Below are 20,149 nucleotides of genomic sequence, written 5' to 3' on the forward strand. Positions count from 1 at the left end.
ACGGACTAAGTGCCTTAAGTTCCATCGAAACTCCTCTTGAAGGCCACCCTCCTCTCATCCTTTGTGATCGATCAGCCAACCAGACTGTACCCTTCTCAAAGGGTCCCCAGCCCGTGCCCACCACGAGCCCACCGTCACGTTAGGTCTATGTCATCATACACAGGCGCCCTGCAGAGACCCAGGAGCCACCGGAACCAGTTTTCCCAGAATTCTACAGTTCTCCCAGAATCCAAGTTCCTGGCTCTCTAACTGCCAGCCCTGCCCACCTCTCCACCCCGCCTCCCCCAGCTCAGCCCCCTGCAGACCTTCATCCCCGAGGACAGAGCAGAGACTGTTCCGTGGAGCGCTGCATCTCAAGGAGACACACACGCCACTTGACTCCGCACCTGCCCTCTGGGGGGACGCGCAATGCTGGCTTGCTGACAGTCACAGGGTGAAGGAGATGCCCAGAAAGATTCAAAACAGAGAAAAAAGGCCACGAGAGCCACGTAACAACTCCATTCGTCCCTGTCATGTGCTAGTGTAGCCCAATGGTATCTGCTCACTCCAGGAACAGGAAGAGCCTCAAACTGTTCATTCAGGGTTTTGACGAAGAAGTCTGACCATCTCGTAGGTGGGCGGCCACACGGTCTTTTGACGTCCTGTGGAATCCAGTCGGTAACAGCTCTAGTCCAGCAGTCGTCTCTAAATTGCATTACGTGTCCGGCCCATCTGATTTCAACGCCTTGGCAAACGAGACAGCGTCCCTGATTCTTGACCGTCGATGGAGGTTAGAACCCCGGATTCCTTCTCTCACTTCAGTGAAACATGATACTCCAAGCATAGCTCTTTCCATTCCTCTTTGGGATACCTGAATAGTGTTCTCGTCCTGTTTTCATAGGGCCCAGGTCTCTGAGGCGTATGTTAGTGCAGGAAGATCAGTGGAGTCGAAAAGATGTGCCAGGAGCCAGAGGTTCTTTGTCCTCTTAACCACTTCTTTGACACTCTTGAAGGTGTTCTACACTGCTCTCTTCCTCCTGCACAGTTCTGGCGCCAAGTCATTCTTCATGTTGAGTTCTCAACCCAGAGACACATAGCTACTGCATTCGGAGATGTTCATTCCGTTGAGAGCAAATGGAACATCAGGGACTAGTTCATTTTTCATGAACATCATTTTGGTGAGATTCAGCTGCAGTCCGATCTTTCCACACTCGTGGTCGAAGTTGGCCAGCATTTGTGCTGCTTGGCCAATGTCTGGAGTTATTAGAACAATGTCATCAGCAAAGCAGAGGTGGTGTAGTTGCCAACCGTCTATCTTCACTCCCATCCCTTCCCATTCCAGTCGTCACATGACATTCTCCTGGGTGGCACTGAAGAGTTTCGGTGAAATGGTATCACCCTGCCGAACCCCTCTCTTTACATCGATGATCACTTCCTTGTAGAATGGTGAGATCCTGGTGATGAATCCATAATACAGCTTGCGGAGAGAAGAAATACACAGAAAAAAACCGGATGGTAAAGCTGGACCTGGGCGACGTTGGTGGGTCCAGCTAGGACCTGCGAGGTGTTGGTCCTTCAGGGAGACCCCTGAGGGGGCCAGGGAGGGACATTTCCTGGCTCACCCTCCTCATCCCCTTGGCATCCTGCTGGGGAAACGCTGGTGCAAACAAGTCGCTCTATCCACCCAGAAGGAATCACTCTGCGCTTGGAAGAGCAGCCCGAGTTGAAGGGCATTTTCCTTCCGGGCTCAGCACTGCCCCAGAATGCAGCCCTCAACAGCACAGCAACAACACTTGGCTCTGTCGCTCATCAGTGTCTCAAAGGTGACATTCGTAATCTGCCGTTCCCAGGCCTGATGGAGTGCCAACGCCCCTGCCTCAGTGGGCACGCACCAGGGTCAAATACAAATGGGCAAATGGCCACAGCTGGTGACCCAGGTGGACTTTGTGGACCTCCAGCTTCATGTCAAAGGCCATTTTCATCCTGCAAAGTCACAGACGCAGAGGGGCACAAAGGCCATCTTTTCAACACAAATGGGCTTGCTACCTGCACCACCGTCCACACTGAGTAAGTATGACAGAATCCTCACAGTCTAGAAAGGTAGATCCCAGAACCCAGTGTTGGTCAGTACTTGTTACTTAAGCAAGCCACAAGTGTCATGCGGCCCTTGGAGATATACAGCTTGCACAGCTCTTAAACCAGTCCCGGCCCTTCTAAGTTCAGACCGGGCTTTCTGGGAGTTCCTCTCTTAGCGTGGCCTCAGGAGGCAGCGGGTGGAATGTGCACTTATCCTGCTGCTGTTTGTGTAAGGAGCAAATAAGAAATAACAAGGACTAGGATAGCAGCCCCCCGAGTGATGCACAGACAGACCCTCAGCAAGAGAAGGGGAGAAAAAGGAACCATCCACTTCTGAGTGAGTCGTGTGTCTGCTACAGAGCTGATGTGCACACGTGTCCCCCTCATGGCCTCTGCAGCCCTGCCCTCCATCTCCATCTGCTGGGAGACCCTCCTCCAGGACCCCCATCCCTACAGCCTCACGTCCACAGCTGAGTTCCCATAGCTGTGCCTTATGTAGTCCTTCTGTCCCACCGAATTCATTTCAAAAAGGGATTGAGAAGGAAGATAAATACACCAAATTTCAAGTGGGGAAAGTGCATTCTAGACTGTTCTTTCCCCATGGGTCTCTAGATTTGGGTCTTAGGTGATATCCAAAGGGATGTCAATTAATAAGCAGATCGACTTCTCGGTCCATCCTACGTAGCTCTCACACTGTGCGCGTTATTCATGCTGAAGGTTCCTGCTGCCAGGAGTAAGGTTGAAAATCTGTTGCCTGCTTGGAGAGCTATCCCGGGGGTCAGGCGCTTGCCTTGCACACAGCTGGCTCAGGTTTGACACTCAGGGCTGCACATAGTCCCCAAGCACCTCCAGGAGTGATCCCTGAGGTGCAGTCAGGGGTGAACCCTGAGCACTGCTATGTGGAGCCCTGTAAGCCCCGTTTCCCTCAAAAAGAAAATGATTTCCCTGTATCCTGCTGCAATCAAACCAACTTGCAAAACATAAGGATCTTACCCAGGTACGGCGGACTCAGGGAAAACCAAGGGCTACTATTCCTATGGCGGAGCTTAATTTGAGACCCTGAACTTAAAGCAGAAACCCCTTTTCCCATGTCTTCTCCCACCTCGCTGAACACCGCCGCATGTGAAAGCTCACCCAACGATGTGTGGGGACTGTTCTAAGTGTAGGAGGTCAGTTTCAGGTAACTCAGTTTTCTCTAAAAGCAAACAAATGGGCACATACTAACTATCTACGAACTGTTCCTTTCTAAAACACAAAAGCAAAAGCGTTTGGGAGTCAGGTGGGACGGCAGGATCCAGCCCGGCGTGGGCGCAAGTTCTTTGACCCTAGACTCTCTCTCTAGCCCTGTTTGAGATCTTAAGATAAAGTGAAAGACATCCAAATATAAGTATTTTGGGTCCTTTTGATAAAGAGAGAGAGGAGTGTGATATATTCCCCTTGTGTATCCACAAATCAAATCCAAGGAACACGAAAAGCCCTGGAGAAAATGCTTGGGCCCAGGGGGTCGGACCTGCCCAAATTCCGCAGAACCCAGGCCACTGGAGACAGCTGGCCACGCCCCCAGGCTGGCATCTAGGACCCGAAGCACATAAGGGATTTGCAGCAGCACGGCTGGAACCCCTGGCATCGTCGTGAGGCGTGAAGCTGTCGGGAGGGCGGGCAGAAACAGGAGAAGGACTTGGAAGGTGGGTCAAAGTTACACAGCGAGGGCACAGCCAAGCAAGCGCCCAGACCAACTGAGCCACACGACTGAGTGGGGTGACAGGGACAGGTGTTGAGAAGGGTGGGGGTGACACTGGTGATGAGTGTGGTGTAGGAATTACGGACAGAGAAAACCATCGTGAATACTCTAAGCCACAGAATCGGAATCAATAAAAAAAAAAAAAAATACCGACCTGAGCCTTTTCAGGAATCCCTTTCCTGCAGCCCCTCTGAAGGCGGGGGCTACCTGGGTGTTTCGGGGTCCTGCCGTAGAGGTGGGGCGCCAGAGAGCCCCAGAGCTAGGGAATGGTCTGGACAGAAGGAGCTGTGTCCCTCAGTTAGCGTCAGGAGACAGAGCAGGTCTGAGCAGAATGGGGAATTACTGGGACTGTCCAAAGGAACCACGGAGCCAGGTTTGTAGACCCTGAACAAGGTCTGATGCCACTGGAATAAACACCCCCCCGTGTGGGCAGGGGACAGGCAGGCTGAAGGGAGCGTGGGGACGGCAGGGGCTGGGGGCTGTCTGGGCACAGGCTGGGGGCCGGTTGCAGTCACTTTGTACACCACCCATAATTGTTACCTAAATGACAATAAAATTCAAAGAAATAAAGACACAGAATCCAAATTAAGAGAAATCAAAGCAAAACAAACAAAAATCTCTCCGCCTGGGAGAGATTTATTTCTCTTCAATGTTTGATAACTTATGGGAGACTCTGATCTAGAGGCAGCTGTCTGAAAAATCCAGAATTGTAGATTTCAAGAACGGGTGGGAATTCTTTCCAGAACAGGTGATGTAACTCAGACCCCGGATGCCAGCCCCAGCCTGGTACCCTCGGGGCACACACTGCTCTGTCCTTCCCTCGGGGGAGACGGTCCTGCTCAATGTCCACTTCATTTGGCTTTTTCAGCGATGGGGCTTGCATCAAGCAGATTAGCAGAGACGCCCAGCTCCTAATTTGGGCAGGTTGGCATGGCCTTTCTTTCCTAACAAACAAACCCAAAAGAAACAACTTTCAGGGCAACGCTTCCTGCAGGCAGCATTGAGTGTGTCTGCATGGCACGGACAGTGCAGATTTGAGTGGACGGCCGCCAGCGCGAAGCTATCTCGGGATGGCACCCCTCACGGATGCCCAGGTAACCTTCCTCCCTCCTGGGGGTAACTTCCCAGCAGGAAAACTGTGCCAGGAAGGAGGAAGGGTGAGAGATGCTGTGACCTTTGGCCCATCCAGTCTCACGCACGGAGCTCCAGCCCCACTGTGAAACACACACCACCCTCCGGGAGAGAGACGTGACACTTCCTCATACAACGTCTGGCGCCTCCCAGAGAGCAGTGTTTATGGGAGGGACACAGCAGCTCCTGTTTGAGACAGGCATGCAGAAGGCAGACAGGCAGAATAAGAGAGGTGACTCCATTGACCAAAGAAGTATGTGTGTCTGTGTCATCTCTCTTTTTTAATTGAATCACCGTGAGATACAGTTACAAAGCTTTCATGATTGAGTTTCAGTCATACAATGATTGAACACCATCCCTCCACGAGTGCACATTCTCCACCACTAATGTCCTCAGTATCCCTCCCGCCACCCCCACCTACCCCACGCCCTGCCTCTATGGCAGCCACCTTCCTTATTTCAATCTCTACTTTTGGGCATTATGGTTTGTAATACAGATACTGAGAGGCCATCATGTTTTGTCCTTTATCTACTTTCAGCACACTTTTTTTTTTTATTGAATCACTGTGAGATAGTTACAAGCTTTCATGTTTGAGTTACAATCACACAATGATCAAACACCCATCCCTCCACCAGTGCACATTCCCCACCACCAGTATCCCCAGAATACCACCCTTTCCCACCCTCCCCCTGCCTCCATGGCAGACAATATTCTCCATACTCTCTCTCTCTCTCTCTGCTTTGGGGCATTATAGTTTACACTCATTTGTGGAGTATAAAATAACACAACATGAGACTGACATCCAAGGACAGTAGATACAAGGGCCAGGAAGATTGTTCCATAGTTGAAGCCTGCCTCATGAGCAGAGGGGAGAAGGCAGCTGGGATACAGAGGGATCTCTAAGTAAATGACAGTCAGCGCACATTCTTTAGAAGGCAGAAAAGCAACCTCCAAACAAAATCACAAATGCAAAAGATCTCTATGCACCTACATTCTCCAATAGCCAGCTTTGGAAGCAGGCAGGCAGCTGCATGAAGCTGGTCTACACAGTGAAACAGCAGCCGCTGTAAGGAAAGATGAAACCATGCAGCTCTCTGCAGCCTGGCTGCAACTGCAGGGCACTGCGTTCAGTGAAATGAGTCAAGAGAAGGACAAACACTTGCTGATCTCACTCACGTGTGGGCAAGGCAAGGAGATGGTGCATCCCAAGCGGTGTCAAACTCTTCGCTCTGGATTACAAAACTGAGAATGCCAACTAAGAGGAGGGTCTGGGTGATGGGGAATGACCAGGATTGAGTGGGATGCAGACCACTGGTGGAGGGTCTCGGGCACTTAGGTGATGGTGAGATAAACCAACTCTGTGTCCAAACCATTTACGTTGACACAATCATACGCATGTGGCCAAACATTAATGATGAAACTTAAACATGTGTTGACCATTGGCAGAAGGATGGCTCTGGTGTCAGGTTTGGATTCGGAACACAGCATGCCTGAAACTCTGTTAGCCACAGTAAAAATTGACAAGAAAAGTCACGCCAGAAGTGAAAAACGCACATTCTCAAACAGTGGTTCCAGCATGACCCGGGGCCTAGGAAATGGGTCAAATGTCCCCACGGGTGTGGGCATGCTACTTTGCTTTGCTGATCTACCCAGGACGGGCATTTGTGGGTCAGTGTGGCCTTTGAACAAATGCCACCATGTGAAATGATCAAGTCATGGGACTCAAATCTTTCCGTGAAGCTCATGGGTCCTGCTTGGCTTCAGGACCAGTTCCTGAACTGGTCCAATTCCAGGCTTTGGACTCAGTGTTCCGTCACGCAGCATCTTCCTAAAATCTGCCCGGGGTCTCTAAATGCTCTGAGCACTGGCTAGAGACACTGGCCAGGGAGAAAAACAACTAAATAAATAATGTCTTCTTAAAATCAAGGAGTCATTGGGAAGGATTGAGCCATTGGTCTGACGGAAGCGACACACTCCCTCCCGCCCACAGACTTTCACACAGTCCCACATTAAAATACTGTTCTTGAAGTTCATTGGGGAAAAAAAAAATCTCAAATAAAATCAAAATTAAAAACATTATTTTTATCCCTGGCAGTTTCATCTACTTGATTTCCCTTTACTTGTGCACTATTGTTTTAAAAAAAAAATTGTCCTCAAACCACCAGAAAATGCCCCAAATATGTCAGCTCCCCCAACAGTTCAGCCTAGCTGAGACCACAGCACATTTGACGATGCTTCCTTGCTTAAACAGCCCTGCTCACCATGCGGGGTACGAAGAGTGATGTGTCATTCAGCTGGAAATCCTGTCAGCCCCGGCACTGAGCAGTGTGGGTTCTGGAAGAAATTGTCCTTTAATGCAAATGCTCTGTCTCCCGGAGAAATGGGGTGGCAAGGCAGACCCTGAGACGAGTTACAGAAGATATGGACCCCAAGGACCCCCAAACTCTCCTGTAAAGTGAGGCGAAGGAAAAGCACCACCCCTGGGGCAGGGCTGTGGCCAGGACAGGGAAGCAGGTTTGATCTATTGACGGTTATCTTCTGCATGTATGTTAATTAGGTTGTCATTGTTGAATATTGTCAGTGAGTTGATTCGAGGTATAAGTAACCCTGGAAAACCCAGTTGGGAAGGTGGCGGTGTCTACCATGCGTTAGGATGCCCCCACTTTCCTGGCACACGCACCTTCTGATCCGCCTGACGGTGAAGTCAGGGACACAAGCCTTCCACCCTGACATCACCTGCTCACTTTACATGATCTAATTCTAGTTGAGAAGGTAAATATTTAATAAAGCGGGTTCAAAATTGTTTTCTGGGCAAACTCAATAGACTATATGAGCGCCCACAGTTTTCTTGGTTCTTAGATAAAAATGCGAGCTTTTATTTTATTTTATTTTATTTTATTGATGGATTTGGGGGCCACGTGCAACGGTGCTCAGGCCTTGCTCCTGGCTGCTTTGGGGCACCATGTTGGGTATACTGAAAATCAAACCTGGGTTGGCCACATGCAAGACAAGCCCCTACCAGCTGTGCCATCTTTCCAGTCCCGAAGATGAAAGCTTTAGGTAACTCACCCTTCACCTCATCCAGATCAATTGATTTATCTTTTTTAATTTTTAATGAATTTTTTTTTGTTTTGCGGCCACACCTAGGTGTGCTCAGAGCTCACTCTTGGCTCTGCTCTCAGAGGTCACTCCAGGCAGAGGTTCATGGACCATATGTGGTGACAGGGTCAGAGTTGGGTGAGCTGCATGCCAGGAAGTGGCCAGCCTGCTGTGCATCATTCCAGCCCCTGCTCTTTGGGCTACTCTTTCCATCTACTTACTGCGGTGCCTCTCCCTGGCAAGCTCCACAAGAAATTTCATGTTTGGCTAGGAACCAGTGTCCTGCACAGCCAGTTTCTGGAACAGGAGCACTTTAAATAGGTACATGGTCGTACTACCCCCCAGAAGGCAAAGCACCACGTCAAATGTTTTACCTCTACCCACTTCATTATTACAAAGTCTTTGATCCCTGCTGCTCTCAGCTTTGACTGCGGGTACAGAGGCCTTGAAAGGCTATATGGGTTGGGGGCCACACCCAGTAGAACTTGGGGCTTGCTCCTGGCTCTGTGCTCAGGGATCACGCCCGGTGGTTTGAATGCAGGTCAGGTGAGCACCTTGCCCACGGTGCACTCAGGAAGCCTCAAGCCCACCCGCTCGCTCCGACTTAGAATCTTCTGCAGTTTCTAATTTCGAGAACCAGAGCTAGCCTTCCTCCCGGCCCCAGCTCGGCCCCCACACACTCGGCTCTTCCAGGAGCTCATTAATGGGCTATTTTTGGAATTCCAGGCTCCACTCCTCATCCCGCTGGCCTGCTTCTCCGCTGCATCACGGCTTCCCCAGCTGTAAACAGCTCCGGTTTTAATTACTTTCAGGTGTCAGCAGAGTAACACGTGAAAACCAATTTAGGGAGTAATAGACTTAAATGGCAAAATTATAATCAATTAATGGCTTTGGAACAGAGAGAGACCAGGACGCTCACTTCCCATCAATTTCATGGAAGGATATTTTCCAGTTGCCGCTCTCCTCCGAGCACAGCAAGGGAACCTAGCCTGAGCCCCCTAAGGCCGGCCTTCGTCCCCCTCCAGTGCTTGGAACCATGCCCAGAGAGTGAAATGAGGCTTCCATTGGCTGAAAACCAAAATAGACAGACATATGGCAAGATAATCAATAACTGATAAAAGGCCACATAGCAGAGGTGGATTGTTATCATTAGAGATAATAATAGGTAGATATAAAATCAATAGATGATAAAGACAGAGATAGATGGATAGATATAGATGGGGGATATATAATGGATGGATGGATGGATGGATGGATGGATGGATGGATGGATGGATGGATGGGTAAATGGATAAATAATGGATGGATGGATAGGTACATAGGTGGTTAATGGATGGATTGGTGTATGGATAGGTAGATAGATAATAGATAAATTGCTATATGTATAGATAATGGATAGATCGGTAGATAGTGGGTGGCTAAGTGGATAGATGATGGATGGCAGATAGGTAGATACTGGATAGTGATAGCCATAGTGAATGGGTAGGTAGGTAGGTAGGTAGGTAGATGACGGATGGGTAGGTAGAGACATAATGATGGGTGGATAGATGGTAGGTAATGTTTGGGTGGATGAAAACACAGCTAGACAGATGATACACTGATTAAAAATGTTCCTTTCATAGTTTCCACTAAAGCCTGTAAGTTCTTTATAGTGAATGTGAAAGAAATGCCTGTTCATCTCTGCCACCTCTAGTCCTTTCAAGATCAAAGCCCAGGCCTTCGGGGCTAAACCACACTGAGGTTGACCCAGCTCCTTACTCATGAGCACTGTGGGAACAAAGCTGGACCTTCCAGCCACTGAGGCACCTTGACGAAGCTTGGGGGTTGGGGAAGAATGACCCCTATGTGCCTTGGGCAGAGGGACAGGGAGCCCCAAGCTCAGACTGCCATTAGAGGCCTGTCCATGACCCCAGTCTAACCCTCACGCTTCTCAGCAGCGACCTCAGGCCCCCTTCACGCCACACCGGGGTATGGTTGCCCACACCTGCCTACGGAAAGCCCCAGGGTTGGGTTTCCGGGCACCAACGGAATTGATCCTAACTGCAAAACCATTTCTCAGTGGTCTTCTCTTCGATGAGACGTTTTCTCTCTCCCCGGGCAAAAGCACGGACAGGTGTGGGTCCCTGGTCATCTCACCCTTGTTCCTACTGGGTAGGAAAGCCCACCCTGAGGGGCCCTGCCTTATCACTGAGGACCGCATGCAGCACCCCCGGAGGACAGCGCGTGTTCCCAGGGAAGCTAGGGCCCTTGATGGTCACTGCACTGGGATGTGTTCGCTGTGACCCAGACCCAGGGGCCCTCAGCCGGGGCTCATGCTCATTGGTCCTGAGAGGTGACACTCGCCCCGGCTTCTCTCTCGGCAAGGGTCCCCCCAACACAGCAGGTCCGCAGACTCTGGGGATAGTCAAACATTTGCTTTTTCCATTTCCCAAATCCGTTCCCCTTGGGCTGTGCCTTTGATGTCCGCATCGCCTAAGCCCCAGTGAGACTGCTGGAGTGTTTATCGGAGACCACAGACACGGGAGGCTGGGTGCCTGCACCCTGGCTGCCCTCTCGGGAGAGAAACCCCCAGCGGCTGCTGGGACACTCAGGAAACAGGGAATGGGTATTGCTGGTCCCAGGCAAATGCGAAATGCCACAGAAATCTCGCTCCGGCACTAACAAGCATGACATTCCCCTCGGGGAAGGGGAGATGGGAGACACGGGGGAGGGGCCGAGTGGGGGGTGGGGGTGAAGGCAGTGGGTGCAGAGACAAGCTACACAAGAGGGGGAGCCTTCCCAGAGCTCAGAACTGCCCCCTGGTGCTTCAGCGACACTCGCCTTCAATTCAAAGCAGACCAGGGCTGGGAGAAACCACGGAGGGTCCAGGCACCTGCGGGCGCACAGCTGGTCAGTTTCCATCCCTAGGACCACACCTGGGCCCCCAAGCACCGCCAGGGGCCACTCATGAGCACAGAGCCAGGACCAGCTGTCCCAGGGGTGAGACGTAGCGGCAGCCCAGTATGGCCACGGCGACCCAGACCAGCACTTTCCGAGCCTGCCCAGAGCGTCCCACGGGCCCAGGGATGCAGGCGTGCAGGGACCAGGGGGGGTGGGGAGCACGCGACAGCCGCACCCCGGCTCCCAGGCTCACTCGGGTCGGGAGAGCTCACTGAGGACTCCAGAGAACACCCCGGGCCGGGCCACACAGCTGCCCTCGACACACTGACACCCCCGACACACCTCTGCCCCGAACCTCAGAACAGGGCCGGCCAGGGGCCTTGGTGGCCCAGGGGAGCGCCCGGGGTACCCACGTTACTGTGCAGGTGGGCACCAGGGGAGTATCCAGGTAGGTGCCCAGGTAAGCACCCAGGGCAGTATCCAGATTGGTGCCCAGGTGGGTGAGGGGAGTACCCAGGTAAGTGCAGGTGAGCACCCAGGGGAGTATCCAGGTAGGTACCCAGGGGAGTATCCAGGTAGGTACCCAGGTGGGCACCCAGGGGAGTATCCAGGTAAGCACCCAGAAGAGTATCCAGGTAAGTACCCAAGAGAGTATCCAGGTAGGTACCCAGGTGAGCACCCAGGGGAGTATCCAGGTAGGTACCCAGGTAAGCACCCAGGAGAGTATCCAGGTAAGTACCCAAGTAAGCACCCAGGAGAGTATCCAGGTCAGTGCCAGATAAGCACCCAGGGGAGTATCCAGGTAAGTACCCAGGTGAGCACCCAGGACAGTACCCAGGTAAGTGCCCAGGGGAGTACCCAGGGGAGTATCTAGGAAAGCACCCAGGTGAGCACCCAGGGGAGCATTCAGGCAGATACCCAGGTGAGCACCCAGGGGAGTATCCAGGTAAGTGCCCGGGTAGCACCCAGGGGAACATGCAGAGAAGTGCCCAGGTGGGTGCCCAGTGGGCATGCAGCTGAACACAGAGGACGCCCAGGTAAGTGCTCGGGGAGTGTGTGGATGGGGAAGCAAAGGAACCTAGGACAGCTGGCTTCTCCCAGGCCTGGCCTGACTTGGTGTGGACATGGCTCTCTCCCTCCCTCGTCCTCTCCCTCCCTCTCTCTCTCTCCCCCTCTCTCTCCCCTTCTCTCTCCCTCTCTCTCCCTCGCCCTCTCCCTCCCTCTCTCTCCCTTTCTCTCTCTTCCTCTCTCTCTCTCCCCCTCTCTCTCCCTCTCTCTCCCTCGCCCTCTCCCTCCCTCTCTCTCCCTTTCTCTCTCTCCCCCTCTCTCTCCCTCGCCCTCTCCCTCCCTCTCTCTCCCTTTCTCTCTCTTCCTCTCTCTCTCTCTCCCTCTCTCTCCCTCCCTCTCTCTCCCCTCCCTCTCTCCCTCCCTCCCTCTCTCTCTCTCTCCCTCTCTCTTTCCCCCCTCCCTCCCTCCCTCTCTGTCTCTCCCTCTCTCTCTCATGAAAGCTGGGACTCCATTGGTTTCTCTGCGTTTATTTATCTATTCATTCCTTGCGAACAAGGAGACGGAAGTGCTCATCCTTAACAGTGGTGCCCGTGATTTCCAGGAGGAAAGCTCCGCGCACGGAGAAGGCGTCAAAGTTTGCCCCTGAGTCAGCAAGAAGCTTAGTCTGTGGGCGCCCATCAGCACCCCCACCCCAGACACAGCAGCCCTCGTATTGGCTTTCTGGGGGGAAAGTGTCTGTTCGTGCAGGTTGCATCACGATTGAAGCTGTGTGTGTCTGTTCTGCACAAGCAGAGGTGTCCGGTACCCGGAGGCCCGGGAGTGCTTTCTCTGCACACACGTGACACCCGCGCTGGCTCTGTCTGCTGTGTCTGAGCCACCTCGAGGGGCCGATGTCTCTGGAGACAGATGCACAGGCCCCGGCGAGACCGTTCTGTCCTTACCCCCTTCTCTCTCCAGGCGCAAACCCCGCTGCAGTAACCCACGAAGTGCAGCTGGCTCTGAGCAGTCAGTTAGGCACAGAAATGGCAGTGGTCAGCTCTCGAGTCCTGGTGGCACTTTTCACCCGTCCCTGCCCCTTCCCACCTCCGTAGGACCTGAAGTTGTGTCTCTGAGGCCTGTTCCTGGGAGGAAGCCACCAGCCCAAGCCTGGAGCTTTCAGATGTTGGCCCCCAATTCTCTCCCTCCCTGGAGCCCTGGGCTCTGACTCTTGGCTCAGCCTGATCAAAATGCCACCAGAGCACCCAAGGAGGGTGCTCACTCACGGGAGCACTTAGGCCAAGAAGTAAGGCAGGGAAGCACGGGGACAAGTGTCCAGCGATTAGGCCTGCAACACTTTCAGTACTCTGGGTGAACAAATGAGCGAGATTAATCAGCCCAACAACCAGGAATCCGCTGTCCGGTGAAGTGCGTGATGTTTCAAATTCCCCGCAAAGACGGGGAAAGTCGGAAGCATCCGTTACCTCCTCACTTATTGCAATGGGCTCTAAAGACTTAAGATTTCATTTTTGATTTGAACCTTTTAATGCTTTGATGATTCTTTAATCATCCCTGTTGAGGAACCCGCATGATCTGCAAATCAGAGTGCTGAAAATGTAGAAATGATGTGCCCCCCTGAGCGTGGGGTCGGGACGGCGTCTCACCTCCGTAACTAAAGGGACACCTCGGAGAAGATTCCAGAGCTGCATTCATACACACATCGGACACGTATGTCAAAGGCAGCGGCCCACAGCTGCCCACTGCCCAAGGCTCAGCTTAGAAACCGCCAGAAGAGACAAGCCACGGCCTTCCAGCGGCCAGACCTGTGTCATTCCCAGATGCCGAAAGAGAAACTGAGGCATTACTGTCACGCCCCGCCGTGGAGCTCAGCTCTACAGGGAAGTGCCAAGGAGGAGGTGGGGGAGGCCCCTGGAGCGCTCCCATGTCTTAACCGTTTTACATGACACATTTGGAAGGGCTGGAAGAGCCGGGATCTTGGGGTTGCTGAGGTTTCAGTGCTGAGTTCTCAGTCCTCGGCACAATCATCTTTCACCCCTACTTCCAGGAGTGGAAGCAACAGCAACACTTTCTCCCAGCCGGCGGCCACCCAGCCCGCGCCTTCAGAACACGCCACGGCCCTCTGCCCAGCGGGACACGCTCAGAAGGAGCCCAAACCACACGTGCCAGCCCCGACGAAACAGCCCCGAGCAGCCCTCGAAGAGACGACCGTGCTGCGTCTCCGGCCTCTCAGAGGCGGCCCCCGGCCTGCCCACACCGGCACAGAGCTTACCTGAGCTGAGTGAGATAGTGTCTTTCTCCCACGAGACGACGGTGATGTACACCTCCACCGAGGAGGGGATAATGCACTTGAAGACCGCGACATTGCCTCTCATGGTCTTCTGGTCCTCCACACGGACTGTATAGGGCTCCCGCAAAACTGCAAGGCAAGCGGGATGTCAGCAAACCAGCCCCTCAGACACGGGTTCAAGCCCCCCAGCACATCCCACTGTGACAGACTGTCCCCAACAGACACTCATGGCGTCACCTGGGGAGACGGCAAGGCCCCTTCCCTTCCGTGCTTAGCGACTAGCGGCCCCCGACCCTCCATGACACCATCTCTGGTGGACAAGGGTACGACAGCTGATGCCAAGCAACGGCTTCTAAGAGGCAAGAAGCTAAGAAACTGCTCCCTAGGCCTAACTGAGGACCAAGAAAAAAGTTTCTGACTCTTAAAATATATATATTATTTTTATTTCAAACTGGAGAAAAGAGGGCAGAGATGCATCAGTGGAGTATAAAATAACATAATCTGAGACGGACACCCAAGGACAGTAGAGACAAGGGCCAGGAAGATTGCCCCATGTTTGGCAGCCTGCCTCGTGAGCTGTGGGAGAAGGCAGCTGGGATGAAGAAGGGGTCACTGTGTCAATGATGGTTGGAGGGATCGTTCGGGATGGGAGATGTGTGTTGAGAGTAGATAAAGGACCAAATGTGACAGCCTCTCAGTATCTGTATTGCAAACCATAATGCCCCAAAGTAGAGAGAGTATTTGGAATATTATCTGCCATGGAGGCAGGGGGAGGGTAGGGAAGGGGGGTATACTGGGGACATTGGTGGTGGGGAATGTGCCCTGGTGGAGGGATGGGGGTTAGGTCATTGTGTAATTGTAACCCAAACATGAAAGCTTGTAACTCTATCTCACGGTTATTCAGTAAAATAAATTTAAAAAAAAAAAAAAAAACAGAGGGCAGAGATGGTAGGTCCCATAGCTCATGCGTGTGAGGCCCTGGGTTGGGTCGCCCATGTCACATCCTTCCTGGTGACTAAAATAAAATTACAACGGAGAATGCCTCCCCCGGGGATCCTGGAAATCCGTCCCGCTGAAAGGGCTCCTGGGCAGAGAGTGTGCAAGGACCGTGGCAAGGGCCACCAGACATGATGCTGCCCCCCAGTGCTTGGGAAGGAAATGGATTTGGGAGCCCACCCAGATGCCCCCAGAGCTGGAGGGGCCCAGACAGCCCTAGGAGGACCCTGGGTCGGGCTGGGCTGGGTACCAGGAGCCTCGACTCTTATCCAACCCCCTAGCCCCACGGTGAGGAAGACAGTCGCACAAGGGGCCAGTGATGATAAGGACCGTGGAGGGTGTGCAGACAGGGACCGTGTTGTGTATGTACTGACATGGGGTCCCGGCAATAATAAGGACCATGTAGTGTGTGTTCTGACACAGACTCCAAAGCTAACGTGACATCAGAGAACACCTGCGTCCCCACTGGTTGTTTTGGGTCAACGCAACTGTCTGAACATTTCAACTACTAAGCGTGAGTGAGCGTTGCTCTGTGCTACTGTGTCCGTGGACGTCCCTCTCCTTCCCAGTCGGCTGCATGGTCGCCGCCCTCCCCTGGCTCCTTCATGACGGGACACGTTGACCCATCTGGGGCTATTGCACATAAAGCTCCTAGAAATGTTTATAGAAAAATCTACACAGGGCCATGTCCTCTGGGTCAGGACCTATGACTAGAAAGGCCAGAACTAAGGCAGGAGTAGATTTTAAATTTTTATTTATTTTTACGGAGTCACCACGAGATACACAGTTACAAAGCTGTTCATGGTTGGGTTCCAGTCATGCAATGCCCGACACCATCCCTTCACCGGTGTCTATTTCCCACCACCAATGTCCCCAGTTTCCCTCCCCACCTCCCCGACCCCCAGCCTGCCTCTGTGGTGGGCACTTTTCTTCTTTCTCTCTCTCTCTCTTTCCTTTGGGGCAGTATGGTTGGCAATACAGATACTGGGAGGTCGTCATGTTTGCTGACAGGTGTTATTTTTATCTCTTTCTTAAAGAAACAGCCCATCTGTTTCCCAAAGAGGTTGTGTCCTTGGGCATTTGCAGCCAATGCTCAAGAGGGTCCCACATCTGCACAGCTTCTGCCTCTATCGGTCAGCTCAGGGTCCCTGTTTCTGATCTCAGACGTCAGCCAAGTCTTTCCCACTGTCCCTTGTGCATTTCCTTGAAGGAACATCATGCTAAGAAGCTTCCCATGTGCTTTCAAGTGGCATTTCTCCTCTGTTCAACTCTCTCCTCTGTTCAACTCTTCCCACAGTTGTTTAAACACGGTCGGATGTTTTCTTATGATTGGGTTTTTCTGTTTCTTCCTTTACATATATATGTCCTTTGAACATATATATGTGATGGAAGAAATTCTATCCCAGTCAGAAGCTTATCTTTCCATTTTTCTAATGTTACTTAAAGTCACAATGCTTTACTTGTGATAAATGCAGTATGACTTTTTAGACTTTTTATAGGTTGTGCTTTGGGTATCATCTTTATGATTTCTCTGTATAACCAATGACAGCAAAACTTCTCTCCTACTTCTCTTCCTACTTCTCCTATTGCTTTTCTGCATATAAGTTTTTATTTATCTCTAGGATTCATTTTGTTATTATTTATGACTGATGCAAAATATGAAAGGAAGGTCTTTTCTTGTATGTGGGCACCTAGTATTTCCAGTGTTATTTGTTGAAATTATCTTTTTTAAAATTTTAAATACTGTGGTTTACAAAGGACTGGAGCAATAGCACAGCAGGTAGGGCGTTTGCCTTGCACGAGGCCAACCCAAGTTCGATTCCTCTGTCCCTCTCAGAGAGCCCAGCAAGCATTGAGAGTGTCCCGCCCTCATGGCAAAGCCTAGCAAGCTCCCCGTGGCGTATTCGATATGCCAAAAACAGTAACAAGTCTCACAATGGAGACGTTACTGGTGCCCGCTCGAGCAAATCCATGAACAACGGGAGGACAGTGCTACAGTGCTACAGTGGTTTACAAAGTTGTTCACAATTCAGTTATTATAGGATGTTCCAACACCAATGCCACCATCAATGTGACCTTCCCCACCCCCTTCCCCCGGAAGCCTGCCTGCCCCTTTGGAGAGCACAAAATCATCTTATATTGTTTGTTACAATGAAATAGTAAGTGGAATTATAAAATAAATAGTTCAGAAAAAAAAGTTTATGAAAATCTTTTATCTCACATTGGGGTCATCAAAGTCATTGTGTGAGGATTTGCTGAGCTGTTTGCTGTTAGTTGAACCTTTTGTTTTCAATTGCTTTCGCTCACAGCGGGCAGGGCGCTTGCCTTGCACATAGAGGACCTGGATTCGATTCCTCTGCCCCTCTCAGAGAGCCTGGCAAGCTAGTGAGAGTATCTTGCCCGCACGGCAGAGCCTGGCAAGCTACCCATGACGTACTCAATATGCCAAAAACAGTAACAAGTCTCACAATTTGTTGTGAGACGTTACTGGTGCCCGCTTGAGCACATCGATGAGCAATGGGAGGACAGTGCTACAGTGGACAGTGCCACATTGAGCTTAGTTGGCTTCTATGCTACTGTTCAGTCTAATTTGCCTCAGTCCCACTGGGCTGTCAGTGCTGTGGAACTTGAAGGGCTCACACGGTTGCATATCTGGCCGCTCTCTCCAGCAGCTTCAAGGTCTGTGTACCAGGGAATTTCTTTGGCCCGGCATCTCTTCAGAGCTCGGATGTGAAGCAGTGAGGTTGGGCAGTTGGCCCACAGTCAGCTGTGGGTGTGGGTGTGACTGATGGGCTTCCCACCCGCACCCCAAGGAGACCCCAGTTCTCAGCCTGGAAACAGATGTACATGAGAGTTTCATCAGCCTGGCGTCTCTGCAGAGGTGAGGCGTGAAGAGGAAAGCCGGGCCGTTTGCGTGGTAGCAGCTGTGGGGTGTGAGTTTGGCGGCTGGGGCTTCAGCAGGGCGGGGTGTTGGCCCACCCCTCCCAAGGGCGCTCAGTCCAAACACCTGTGTGCCAGTGAGTCGGGGTAGCTTGGCTTGCACCTCTCCTGAGATTAGTCCTGACGCGGTAGTATATACATGGCCGTAGGTAGGTGTCTACCATCCTTTTTAAACCGGTCATCTTTGCGTCTCTTCAAAACTCAGCATTCAGTAGAGCTATTGAAGAATCCGCAAACCTGTCACATTACTTAGTTTCACAATGCTTCTTCTATCTTGCATTTTCATTGAGACTTCAGGTGTAGTTCGACAATTTTTATTAGTTTATTTAAAAAAAAGGCGAAAGATTTATATGATCTGAAGAGAAACCAGGGTACAGAATGAGACTAACACTTGTACCTTACCTGCCACACTCTCTCCAGCCCTACTCTGACATGTTTTGAGTCAATTATATCCCTAAGTACTTGTAGGAGTTTCAATGCTATCATAATAGAATTTTTTTAAATTTCTATCCATAATGTAGACCCATGTGTGGTTGTATAAACTGTCGTTCTGATAAGCTCGGTTATTAGTTCGAGACGTTTGTTTTGTGCGGGTCCCACCATTTGTTCAGCACTGAATAAGCATCATCTGCAAAGAAAGACAAGTGCATTCTCTCTGGATCTGGATGCATCTTACTTTTATTATTATTGTTGTTTTTATTTTGAGGTCACATCCAGTGGTACTCGACGCTTACTCATGGCTCTGTGCTCAGGGATCAGTCATGGCAGTATTCAGGGCTTATTCAGGCTGACTCATGGCTCTGTGCTCAGGAATCATTCCCGGCAGTGTTCAGGGGGTCACATGTGTACCAGGGACATACTCACTCTACTGTATCTCCAATCCTACTTATTTTTCCTGATGTATAGCTCTGGCTTCAATCTTCAATACAAGGTTGAAAACAATTGGTTAAGTCTCATTTTTTCAGTACTATGCCTTATCTTCAGAGAAAAACACTTAATCTTCCATCAGTATGATGCCAGCTATCGGAAGATCTTTGTTTTTTTCTCAAACTAAGAAAACTTGCTTCCCCTACTCCTAGTTTTCTGAAACTTTTTTTTAAGTACACACAGATGTCATATTTTGTTGATGCTTTTCTGCATCTATTGAAGAGACCACGTTATTTTTGTTTTTCACATAATATGATGGATTACTTTAAATCATTTTCAATTACATAACCACCCTTACATTTTGAATTGAAGGTGTTCCTTGTCATGCTGCATTATCATTTTCATATTCTTTGGAATCAATTTGCTAAAATTTTCATTTGAGATTTTTATATCTCTATTCATAAGATACTTATCTGTAGTGTTTTTGCTTAAAATTCCTTTTTGTTCTCTTCCTTTAATGTCATGGTAATATACTGGATCTCATAAAATGATTTGCAAAATATTGTTTCATCTTGTTTTCTGAAAGAATTTGTATATAAATTTTATTTCTTCTTTAAATTCTATAAAGAATTAAAATTTGAAGCCCTTTAAGTCTGGAATTTCACTGTATATTATAGTTTTTTTATTACAAACATGAGTTCTTTAATGTCTATAAGTTTATTTCATTAATATTCTTTTAAAATTGTTTGTTACTTAATACCATCTAAGACTTTTTTAACAATATATCATTGAATTTGATGTATACACTTGTTCTTAATAATCTCTTATTATAATTGGAGTACCTTTGGAGTAATAAATGATATAATAAAAGAATCTTACAATATTATATGCCCATTTATTTATTCAAAGCCTTTTCATAATTTTTTAAAATGTCAAGGAAAGATAAAATCATGCCAGTGGATCATGAAGATGTATGAATCTACAGTGGAGTACTACTCGGCTGTAAAGAATGATAAAATCATGCAATTTGCTGCAGTATGGAAGGAACTGGAAGACGCCATGTTAAATGAAGGAAATCAGAAGAAAGACAAACACAGGCTGATATCACTTATATGTGGTATTTACAGTAACTGGATGCAGAAATTCAA

At 50.2% G+C, this 20,149-nt stretch overlaps 1 protein-coding gene across 3 annotated transcripts in view; it reads right to left on the reverse strand.

Moving 5' to 3' along the window:
• DSCAM (DS cell adhesion molecule) overlaps positions 1 to 20,149 on the reverse strand; it is a 602,651-nt gene that overhangs the window by 473,209 nt on the left and 109,293 nt on the right. For all 3 annotated transcript variants that reach the window (XM_055127368.1, XM_055127369.1, XM_055127370.1), the window contains exon 3: positions 14,181 to 14,327. In XM_055127368.1, coding sequence (XP_054983343.1) covers positions 14,181 to 14,327 — 147 coding nt within the window. The remainder of the gene's footprint in view (positions 1 to 14,180; positions 14,328 to 20,149) is intronic.

The sequence above is a fragment of the Sorex araneus genome, chromosome 2 (genome assembly GCF_027595985.1).
Source record: "Sorex araneus isolate mSorAra2 chromosome 2, mSorAra2.pri, whole genome shotgun sequence".
Classification (NCBI taxonomy): Eukaryota; Metazoa; Chordata; class Mammalia; order Eulipotyphla; family Soricidae; genus Sorex; species Sorex araneus.